The sequence below is a fragment of the Lathamus discolor genome, chromosome 2 (assembly GCF_037157495.1).
Source record: "Lathamus discolor isolate bLatDis1 chromosome 2, bLatDis1.hap1, whole genome shotgun sequence".
Lineage (NCBI taxonomy): Eukaryota > Metazoa > Chordata > Aves > Psittaciformes > Psittacidae > Lathamus > Lathamus discolor.
The window spans coordinates 38347915-38360445 of NC_088885.1; the positions used below are offsets into that span (position 1 = coordinate 38347915).

At 37.9% G+C, this 12531-nt stretch overlaps 1 protein-coding gene across 1 annotated transcript in view; it reads right to left on the reverse strand.

The window, feature by feature from the left end:
• Positions 1–12531, reverse strand: part of RSU1 (Ras suppressor protein 1) — a 102816-nt gene that overhangs the window by 72663 nt on the left and 17622 nt on the right. Inside the window, exons 4-7 of the mRNA XM_065666496.1 lie at positions 6945–7065; positions 3925–4043; positions 2293–2375; positions 1909–2023 (exon numbers count right to left, since the gene is read on the reverse strand). Of these exons, the coding sequence (XP_065522568.1) occupies positions 1909–2023; positions 2293–2375; positions 3925–4043; positions 6945–7065 (438 nt within the window). The remainder of the gene's footprint in view (positions 1–1908; positions 2024–2292; positions 2376–3924; positions 4044–6944; positions 7066–12531) is intronic.

Here is a 12531-nt window from a genome sequence, read left to right on the forward strand (position 1 = left end):
CTAGACTTCAGTGCAATGTTTTCTGGAAATACACTACCAAATCTAGGTTTTTAAGTGCCTGAGATAGTTCTAGCACTACACATGGCATAGAGTACAACAGAAATAATGCCAACTGATCATGAATGAAAGAGTAAGACCATTAAATGAAAAACTGGTAAATTAATATATTAAAGTATCATTTGTAGAATAGCATTTGAGTCATAAAGAACAAAGCTGACAAGTATTTAAGTTGTGCCAACACAGTTCATCCTGATCAGGTGAGGAAATATTACAAGCCCTTTTTCTGTAAGATTTTTATATTGTTTTATAATGTAAACAACTGTTAACTATAAGCAGAAATGCTTCCCTTGGCCACCCCAAGTTTTGAAGGTCAGTGCAAAATAAACATCATGAATTCTGTTTCAAACATTTATATTTGTTTTGGACAATGATGGTAAAACCATTTAAAGTGAATTTGCTGTTAAGCTTCTAAGGCAGCAGCATGTTTAGAACATTTAATTAGCCACAGAGAGCGGTTAGACTCAGTGCAGCATTGAACTTCCACTATCTGGAAAAAGACAAAGCCATAACTTAGGAAGGTACAAAAAAGCAAATTTACATATACTACATGCTTCTGAATATTACTGCTGTTGAAAGAAACTTTATAAATAAATGACTTTTACAAGAAGCTAAAGAAAGTATACCTCTGTCAAGGAATAAACATCTGAATTAAGAAAATGAGACCAACTATCATCTACTGGGGGGTGAGGCAGAATACTCAGCATCATATAGTCCAGTAGGCTGATAAAGACAAAAAAACCCATGTTGGGCAAACAAATAAGAATCAAAACGAACACCTTCCCCCACCTCACAGGACAAGCACTTCCCTTTGCACCCAAACAAAAGAGCACACACTGCGGACTCTCACATTCATGCACACAGCTGACACAGTCTCTAATGGGTCGAAGCAAGTTCTTATGACAATAAATCATTTTGCTTTATGATGCTAGCTTCAGTCATTATCTTTCTGAGCTTTGGGGAACTAATACTTCAAAGGTAATAGTAGAAACAAAGAAGCTTCCCTATGTAACAGTCCACAATAACATCAAATAAGGAATCAACCCTGTGTAACGGGTTTCAACAACAAGGAACTGATGCAACTACAGTATTCTGCATAAAAATATGTTTTAAAGATTGTCATAAGAGATTTAAGACCAAATTGTGGCTTGGGACAAACAGGGAAAACCTCTATTGAAGTTAACGTCCCTCACATAAAATGGAATGCTGCAATGTAAATTCAGCATATCAATACGTTTCAAAGAAAAAGTCCACAGGTTGGAAAGAAGCCATTTGTAATCATATTTAAATGGCCAGTGTCACAAAATATGTCAACTAGCTCCACTGCTTTAAGTGAAAGAGCTGTCACCTCACTACGAAAGGCAGGCTACTGAAACCGAAAAACGAAAAATTCCTTTCATTTAGCTGTATTTTATTGATCAAACTTCCACTTTTACAGGATCAGTCACAAAAAAAGGCACTTATGCTGTTGTCATTTGTGCTTAATCTAATTTTGACTAATCCAAAAAGTGTTCTCAAAATCCAGCCAGAGACAAGAATAGCTTTGCAGACCCAATACTTACTATATGTTATATAAAGTAAGATGCTATGTACAAATTGGCAGTGAGGTGTACTAATAGACAAGGAAAATTTAACACGTAAAAAACAGTAAAACCAAACATACATCATCATCTGTATCCTTCTGTATATCCAGTAGCAGAAAAAAAGTGAGTGTTTCTCAGGGGAAACCACGTATTAGCAGTAATGACAACTTAAGTATAATCATTTCCTGGAGTTTAACAACTGGTTTCATTTCAGAGGAAACATACCGCATCATTATTCAAATAAATAAATGATCATCCATAATCTTACCTAGTTCTGGGGGCAGCACAGTAAGACGATTTCCCTGGATATGAAGTTCCTTAAGCTGAGTGAGCTCACCAATTTCTTTGGGCAGTGATATCAGGTCATTGTCTCTAAGACTCAGCTAAGAGTGAACATAAAATAGTCAGAACAATTATCAGTTACCATAAAGCAGTCTAAAACAGAACTGTACTCCCTCTGCCTCTCCCTTTCTCCTAGACACTCAATTCTTCCGATTTTTTACAAGTGTCTACTGGTAAAGAAGAAACAGTTCCAGGTGTAATGGTCTATTCCTGCAAACATACCCTACTACTCCTTAAACTGACTGGATTCTATTCCCACATGTGTTGCAAAAGTGCATCGATTTTCCAAGAATTTAGATAAATTACTTACTATCTGCAACTTTGTGAGCTTCCCAATATCTGGCGGCAGGATTTCAAAATCGTTGTCACTTAGATAGAGTGCACGCAGGGTGGCTGCAAATTAAATAGCAATATATAAACAGGGTGGCATATAACCCAACCATTTGAGGTCTAATCAATAAAAAGGAGTCAGGTTTGATTAATAACCCTGACTTGGTGAAAAGCCTTTAACATACTCAGGGCTCACAATAATAACAACCAGGTCAAACTCAGATTTACTGGCCTATTGTATTGTTGGTGAGTTCAGGAAAACACCTATATTTGAAAGGAATGGCACAATTAACAATTTCTACAGTAGTAGACTCTGGCAGGTTCTGGCATATAGTCTTGGTGCCTAGCTGTCAGAATACAGTAATTACTCTTTATTGTCTCTGATTCTTATTTATTAAATTAATTTGCATCATAAACAAACATTTAAAAACAATCATCTGAGTTTTTCTGACAAACATCTATACCAAGCTCTACAGAAAGCACAGCCTAATGCTAGGGAAGAGCTTAAACGATAGCAATACAGAAGATTCAAGCTGTATAACTTGTAATCTCCATGCTTAGCCTCTATGAAATTCAGAGAAAAAGAGATGACCCAGCACAACCATGTAGGTTGCTATTACAGAACGAGCATACATGACAGTTCGGAAAACAAAAATTAAAATAGAGACTCACAAAGAACTGTTGGGTGCAGCAGGAAGGAAGGTGCTCAGGTCAGCAAAACCTCTCCTCCCCACCAGAGGAGATTCTACTTGCCTTACGCAGTTTACTCCTCCTCCTCCTCTTTTCACTTCATTAAATGTGACCATTTTTAATAACGCTGACTAAAAATTTCCATCTGACAGGTTACCATTGTAAAATCGCTCAAGCAGCGGCACTCCTTCCTCTCCCCTCGCCTGTCACTTTTGCTGCTAAATGCACTGATCCTGAAGCAACTTCAGCAGAGCACACTGAAAAGACCAGTAAGGTAGCAGAATCACTGAAATCCAGAAAGTGCCAGAATTCAAGTTGCTTAGGCAACCACAATGCAGCCCTTTTGCACATATGTATTGCAATACCTTTATTTTAACTCTGAGTATTTTTAACATGTGCAAAGGTCAGCTTATCTCTACCATTCCTGTGACAAGCTTTGCAACCTTAGCATATTTTTTAACATACTGGACACTTCAACTTCCACATGCTGTTAAAACTATTTCAGTAATGAACCATCAGGAACACTGTTGTTTCCAGAGTCAACACGTAACAGGTTGCCTTGAAAAACAGTTTACTTTGCCCTGAGGCATGCAAGCTTCCATGAAGTTTTAACTGAGTTCTAGACCCAAGGAAATATTACTCAGAACAAATATACCATATAGAAGATATACCAAATATACCATATTACTCAGAAGAAAACAAATACACTAACCAAGTCTTCTCATGTCCAATAGTGTCAGGTAACTGCATATCAGTGATAAATATTGCTGAGCTATGTAGAAATATTCAAGAGATACTCAAAGAAAAACATAAATATCACAATAATGCTGTTGGAGTTTGGTCTCCATCAAATAAATTTCAACTGCAGAAAGCGAAGCATCGTATCACGAAGATTTGTAGAGCTTTTAGAAAAGTTTCTTACTCAGATAGAAGAAGTTTCCTGGTAGAGAGTTTTCATTTAAATTGTTGTAAGTCAAGTCAAGAACCTCTAGAGCTGGTAAAGAGCCAAATCCCCTGGGCAAGGTGTTTAACCTGTTCATGCTGTAGGTAAAGAGGGAAAAGAAAACAGAACACGACATCAGTATTAACTTTGCCTAGCTGGAATAGTACAAGCAACAAGAGCTTAATTCCTAAAAAATATAGTCTACACCAAGCTTCATTTTTAGTTTGAAAAGGGCTTGATGCTAGAGGACATTGAGCAAGACTTTCACAATGCGGATGCTTTTTTTTTTAATCTCAAGTATGCTCAAAACTGAAGCACTCAATAGGGATCCTGTCTGTTAGGTCAACCAACAGCCACACCTCAAACATGAAGCACAAGGGAGAGTGGTGTCACAACACTATGCTCAGCTTGAACAGTTTGCCACAGAGAAAGCTGGTCCTTGATAGATAACCCATCTTCTGGCTAAACTACAAATAACCTTTTTGCACACTGTCTTGACTGTGTGCCATTCCACCATATCACACAGTTCTTCACCACTGTACCAAAGAGGAATACCTCAACTGCACAGTATTCATGTTCACTACAAATTGCTGCTCAAACCCCTTCCTAAGAATGGCAAATTTGTGTCACTACATAATTACTGATGCATAGGGAGCATGAAATAAATGTCAGTTCTCTGATAGATGAGGCTTAGCCTAAATAGAGCTCTTTCAGCCAGTCTTAGAGGGTTTACAATAGCAGCTGGAAGAACACAGGGAAAGCTAGCAGAAGGAAAAGGTTTCCCTGATAACCTGAAACAGACAAGCTACAGAAAGCAGTAACTTCGCTCTGCTTTCAAAGGACTTGAACAAGGTGATCCAGATAGTCACTGGACCTGCTGCCATGACAAAGAAAGGCAAGGAGCTGGAGACTATATTCATAGAATATAGTCTCTTTATTGTCTGTGTATGAGCTAGAGCTCTGGCTGCTTACACAAACAGAAAAGAACTAGCATCTTATTATTCATACCATCCCTGTTGCATGTACACCAAACATAGAGCTTTCATGTATGGATCTTGCTTCAGTTAACACCTGGTGGTGGAACAGAGAAGACTGGCATCTTCAGGAAGAGCATGTAATGGGAGCTATTTTGAAGAACTGGACTTTATTCTCATGTGGTGATTAGAGATACATGAAAGGCCATAACTGTTTCCAAATATATTCTGAATTTGACTCTCCTTCTGATGCAGAAGTGATAAATAGCAATAGTCAAAACTTCTTCCTCCTTATCCTCTATAAGAAGTCCCACCAGGGATATTCACCTAGTATTACTGTTGTAGTAGCAGCTATTAAAATACAGCAAGGCATTCTTCATTACTACTACTGCAGACTTGTCACTGTTTATAAAACTGTTTTTATATCAAACAGGACTAAAGAAAGCAGCTCCTCTTTCACTAGCAAGAAGAGGAAGTGGTCCTGACAGCCTTCCATTCTGTAAGCAAGAAAGAGTATTCTCCCTGTTGACAACAGGTGGCATGGTATCTATTGTTTGGCATGGAAAAAGAAACAGCTGAAAGGCCTTGCCCAGCGCTATGTAGCCCTGAAGTTCAAACACTGAGCTTGTGCCACAGCAACCAGGCCACATCTGCCTTCCAAATTTTTAATTTTTCTTTCAGTTTAATCTTTCAGTGCAGCAGTACACCTTCCCACTTTCCACCCCTCCGTTTGACCCTTCTGCACCAAACTCCTCCCCAGAATAATCTAAGCAGTTATTCAAGCTTCTCCTCCACCCCAGAAGGCCATTTTGATGCCCTGTGTGTACAACACATTGCAGATAACAAGAGGGTTTCTGGGCTGCCCCTGGCAAACTACTGTGGCAGAAAGTTTCTTCTTCACTGACTTTATTGACATCTGAAGCAGAACCTATTTTGCAGAGCTAAAGCTGGGCTGTTAATCCTGTACCTTGAAGATTATGGGTAAGGAGAATATTAAAATGAAGAGCATTTGTGCTACAAGATCCTGGGCTACATGAAGGTGGCAGCTGTGGTTCCACACCTAAGTGTCCGCTGATCTTAACCAAGTGGACTTCTGCACTGTATTATTTTCCATTAATGAAGACCAGTATTTGAGCTATGCTAATGCTTGTCACTGCTTTAATCCAGGGAAAGAACCCAACTTCTTTCCTCCATACACTGCAACACATCTATATGCAATTCCAAAAAAGTGGATTCAACCTCTAAGATAAATAGCATCACCATCATGAAACAGTATTTGCTCTGAAAAGCAATTCCAGCTTCAAGCAGATATTAAGACATGCTAGAAATCTAAAGTGACCAAATAAAGACCAAAGACAACAGATCATCATGAAAACATTTATTGGCATTCAATAGTTCAAGATGCAATTCAATTATCAGCAACTTTACAAAAGTATCTAAAGCAGGATAGAGAGAGCTTAGCCAAAATCCTCTGATATTTAAAGTAGTAAAAAATCCTCAGTCTAAGGTGTTCAGAAGTTTGGATTTATAAAATACAAACATTTTTTCTATGATAAGGCTGCACAGCTAGAGCTTACTCCTACCAGTGCTTTCTTAAGTAGTTGCACTGTATGCCCAGTTAATAAAGAAAGTTCTGTGCTTCACATTTATTTTCTTAATTCAAGAAAACCTTCTGCAATTATAGAGTATCACCAGCTCCACTGAAGCAGCAACAACAGAATTAAAAGAAATTTGCTAGTAAAGTAAAATTCAATAATTGTTAAGTTTTACTTCAGTAGTAGATGAATGTTGAGTTGCTGTAGCCCTTAACCCCGGTACACTGGTAACCATTTCAGTGCTTGATCGTATAAGCATCCAATTATCCAGGACACTAGATAAACACTCTGAAGCCATAATTGCCAAGTTATCCTCACAAACACTTCCAACAAGAACTTTCAATAGCAAAAAGTAAGAAATTCCAGGTTCAGTGGTGACAACATTTGACAGTACCTCTATCGCAGCAAATTTTTGCATTATGATACGCACCCAAGATTAAGGTGTTTAAGCTTCTGAAGGCTGCTAATCTGTGTAGGCAGCTCCTCAATCTGGTTGTTGAAAAAGTTGAGCACTTCTATGTTTCTCAGGTCTGCAATGTTTGCTGGCACAGCTGTGGGAAAGATTTCGCAGTGAGACACTGTAATTAGAGCAAGCTACCTAGACAGACTTTAGACACCACTAGCGCCTATCCTTTTCTCTGTATGTCCAGTGGCTGACAGTAGAAACAGCATCGAACAGCTACTGCAATAAAAGCAAAGTTTGTATCAAAAAAGCCTCCTATCTGGAATCCATTCTCATTGCTGAGAGCAGTCACTTTGTGCTCTTCAGGAAGTTCCCGCCAGTATTGTAAGATATTTTGACTAACACAGACCATTGCAGTGAGAGGCAAGGACAACTCATAAATGCTCTTACAGACTAATAAAGAGAAGCAGGCCGTCCTCCAAATTCATATAGTACACACAGGTCTCAAAAGAGCAGAGCCTAAGAGTTTTGGATCATTTCATTAAGCTGAAAAAACCCCAAATCATGTAATTACACCAAGACAACAGTTTTATTAAAGGTCTTTAACAGCAAACATGAAACAATTTATCAATGGCCCATTCTACTTACTGCTTAAATCACCCAGTATCCGAGTTCTTGTCCATTTAAGATACAGCAAAATTAAGTTCAGCCCTAAAAGATGAATTATTTAGCCAAACCCATTTTCAGTTACCTCCCATAAGTGAATAACTAACTGATCGATACACATACATGGCTACATTTGATTTCCAACAAATCAATACCCAGTTATTATTTAGAAACGTGAAAAATAAGGCAGAAGACAATCTGAATATGCCTGTGCAAATAAGGTTAAAAAACTATGCAGATCTGCATCTTCTCCCCCTTAAAACTTAGTGAGATTTAGCAGATGAGGTTTACATAAAAGGAGGCTGGCAAATCACTTGCACTGAAGCTTGCACCTGTGTTCAATATTCACCTTGGCTCAGTCTCAACTTCGACTGCACTGGGAACCCATAGAGTGCACATCTAAATAATTAGAAGATTTTATGAGGCCATGATTTTCTTTTATTTGTTGGCATGAGGCAATCTCAGTCTTATAATGGAGTCAATGTTTACAAACCAGAACATTATAGTATGTCACATTTACTAGATTATAAGTCTAATTACACTGTGAACAGTAATGGAATCCCTAAAAAACACCCTGATTACACTACATAAATATTACTGTTAAGGGTCATATTCATTGCAGGAGATTTTTTAGCAGATTTTTTTATAAAGTCATTAAGGCAAGTCTGAACATTTAAAAGCCCTCCCTTTGTGGCATTTTCCAACTGGTCCATGTGTTATCTGTCATTCAATGATAGCAAGAATTATGTGCCTTCATAAAGTAACAGGTAATGTACTACTATTGTTGTTTTAAATTATGCCCTAACAGAAGTTAACTGAGGACTTTAATTGACATAATTCAGCTGTTTCCAGCCTCAATATTTCACTAGAACAGTAACTGCCCTTATTAAAATGTTTTCTTTTCAGAAATCAGACTTTATAATTTGACTTTGATGAGATGCAATGGACTGACAAACCAGATCTCTACTCTTCTCAGACAGATGCTATGTTTATGCAAGACTAGGAATCAGAAGTACTAACAAATAGAGGGTTTAATTTAGTCAAAGCCTAAACAATACAGACGGACACCAAATACAATTCTCCTGAAGTTACACTGTTGATACAACTAATAAGAATACCATAAGAATGGTATGAAGGTTTTGGCCTTTTTGACAGTGTAAAATATTAAGCTCTCCTACAAAAAAAAAAAAACAGTGTAAATTAACAGCACAAGTTATGCTAAACGTAATGCAGAGCTCTGCTGTGGGAACTCTGAACAAAAGCCTGAAATCCAGGAGGCCAGACTTACCAAACCTACAATCAGTTTGGCTGTTTGTGCATCAATTCTGTATTTCCAATTGAGCACCATTGCAAGATGTTAATTTAAGAAGCTGTTATCCAAGGTGCTGAACTTACTCAAAGCCAACTAAAAAAAGTACATCTTATATCAAGAACAACACTACACTATAAAGACAAGAAACCTCTGAAGTTTTTTCATCTTGCTGTGAGGCTGGACTACAGAAACTGTCAGACCACAGAGATAGTTTGTTAGTGCTACCCTCACGCAAGGAAAGTCAACAATACCTGACATATTGGCTGAATCAGTGTTAGTTAATGGGCACCTTAAATTTAGTCAGTCCTACTCACAGTGGATTTAGTTACCTAACAAACTCTTGTACCACAGAGTAACAGCAGAGCTGTTCTGCATCTGTGAACAGACCACAAGACAGGGACAAGTCCCCTGCAAGCAGCCTGACAGAGACATCAAAGCAAAAAACTGGATCCAGTTACTGAGCTACCTTGAATTAATGACACTAATTTAGCGGAAGTGCCCTTTCAAAATACCTGTCCAATAAGCTTGTTTCCTCCTTTAACAATAAATGAATTCTTAACCTTTTATCTCATTTTGACTTAAGCTAGGAGGCTGTGGAGAGAAGAAGAATCATTTCAAAGAAGATGAACACTCAAGAAGATTACAGTTGCACTGAAGATCACAGCATCAAAGAGAATCCTGGTTTCAGTGGGTTAGTACACAGTTGAAAAAGCTGAAGTTCTATCTGTTCATACCACTTGCAGACACAGGCAAAAACTAAACTTCCAATGGCTAATTCAGCAGAGGTTTTTAATTTTGTTTTCTTTTGTCAGGGCAGTTATAAGTGTCCTTAGTGAACAACAGGAGCTGTGTCCTTGAACACTGTCCACTAAGTTTCTGATACAGCTGTGTAATTCTCATAAAAGGCATTTCATGTGAATCACACTTAAAATTCTTAATTCACCCATAAGATAAAATAATTATCATTATGTTCTTTGGGCCATATTAAAAGCTGCACAGGTTTTAGATGAAATGAGAAAAAAGGCTAAAAATTTAGCAAAGAATTTGGATGAAATACTTTGTGTCTCAAGCTGCTAAATTAAAATAAAAAGCCCCAACCCATAATTGTGGTTTTTGGTTTGGATGGAGGGGCTGGAGATACTTTTTGAGAAGAGCATGTTGTAAGCTGTGGACAGGGAGAGGACTTTTTCCTGTAATAGCTTATCTTTTGGTTCAACAATTCCGATTCATCTAATACAAATAATTCTCTCTTGGATTCAAAAGAAAAAGAGAAGACTGAAATTAACTTCTGTACTGGTCTTGTAGCTGAACTGCACAGGCTCAGTACCTTCAGGTCTAAAGATGGGCAGTGGTCAAACAAGATTAACCAGGCATATAATGTTCTCTGTTCTGAACTTTACATAGCTAAGTGCATCCTGACTACCATTCCACTGTTATGTTGCAAAATTCTTTCCAGCTATACAGCAGACTGCCAAATACCAAGAAATTCATGTTCTGGCAATACTGAATTCCACTCGAGTCACCTTCTCATGATGAGCTAAGAGAGTGAACTGTCAGCATCCCAGTTCCATTCACCCACATATTTACAGTACAATCCACAGTGTCTTAACAACTCTTCTAAGACCATCTGCTGCCCAGTGTCATTAACAACGAAACTCCCCCTCAGCAAATGCTAGTAAAATTTGGCAGCCTGATGGCTTTGCATTCTCCTGTGAAGCTCCAGTCACATCATGAAGCCCCATTCATGTTCAGCCTCACTTCACAAGACCAGGAACAGCTTCCTTTCCCTTGTTCAATACTGGAAATTGCATACAGTGATTCACTATGAAATCGAGGTGAAGTCTATAGATGTCAAGAGCTTGGTTGAGGTGGAAAGACAGGATCTACAGGCTGCACACCAAGGGAGAAGAGAACTTTGTTCATGCTGCTGAAAATAAGTATTGGCAACTTGATATACTTCAAAGCATTAGGGAAAAAAAAAGCCATGAAGTTAGTGGCAATTCTTTAGGCACTAAAACATATTCTCATCACAGCAGCCTTTCACTCAAGGTACATTTTATCCCTACATAAGCAATAGCTGTTCAAAGGTTCCGATATGATTTCCAAAACATACAGAAGAAGGATTAAATGCTACTATTAAGTGCCTATATAACACCGGTGTCCTGGACTGGACCTTAGCCTGGACCTTCAAGAACCAGAAGCCAATACTGGATCAGAGGTCTTTACTAGAGGTCTGATGTTGCCCTCTGTTGGAGAGCAGATACTGGGTTAGACTGACCTTTTATCCAAGGCAACTATCATGCAAAGCAACATGCTAAGAGCATTTAAATCGGTTGAAGCCGCTTTGAGTTAAGTGTCCCAGATGTAACCCTTTTTCATAAAGCAGGAAGTCAAATGGTTCTTATTCCACTGACATCTAGATCCAGCTTCTTTTGTACACTCAACCTCTGACAAAGGAGGAAGAACACAGAAAACAGAAGAGAAAAAGAGGTGCATAGTTTTTCCCCTCTGGTTCCACTCTGACACTCTTTAGTCATTAGCCTAGGTTTCAAAACAATTCCTCTTGTAGTGGCAGGGCCCTTCGTACAGCTAAAAATGCACAGGCTTCAGAAAGTCTCTATTTCTGCAAATGATCTTCAGGATTATTTCCTCTAAAGCTCCTGTGAAACACTAGAAAAACAAAAGAAATCCTCACAACTTTAAATGTAAACACACTTGGGTGTTTGCAAGATTAAGTCTCCATTTGCTTTTCAGATAAAAGATAAAATCTAGTCTGTGTTTTTTTATTTAGTAGGAACGAATATTAAATCAAACATTTCTGAAGACCCGTAAGAGACCCATACCAAAATTTCCTTTACAATTTAAAACTAAAATATATGGAACATTTCAGACAAAGAAGTTCAGATGAAAAAATCTGACAAGAGTCAATAAACTTGGACAAGTGAAATGATCCACTGTCTCCATGAGAGGAACACTTGCTATGTAAACAGTGTTAAACTTTCCAGTTCATTTATACCTTAACACTGAACGTTAAAAATAGTCTCACTGCTATTCCAAAATGCTGTCTGTAATACCTGCCTATTCATAAAACTGTGCATGAGTAAGCTTACAATCTCTTCAGTAAGTATGATTCAAAGACTACAGAAAACCCCCCATTGAATTCAATGGTTTTGAATCAAGACATTTAGTGAAATAAGAATTTTAATTATTTAAAATATGATTCATTTCTTCGGCATTCACATCTTTAGAAATTTTAAGCTGCAGAATCTTTGGTTTTTCATGCTTCTTCAGTTAGTGAAGTTAGTCTGCAGTACCAGTAACATGATATTCAGTAGTACTACAAACCCTAACAGATTCTAATAGAATATTTATCCAGAAGAACTATTAAAATAGCACAACTTGTCAGAGAACAGATTTGCAAGATTACAGCAGTTTTTAATTAAACTGCTCCACTTAAAGCTGGTCAAGAGTCATACAGAGTAAAAAGAACTCCATACTGACTTCTGAGAGTGGTATCAGTCCATTGTAGATCCCAGGTAAGGTTCTCTCACCAAGAGCAAAAAACTGCTTCTTAAACCTAAAGTAAAACCTGTGGGCTATATGATATAATAAACCCAGTTTTGCAGAGTTGCTAAT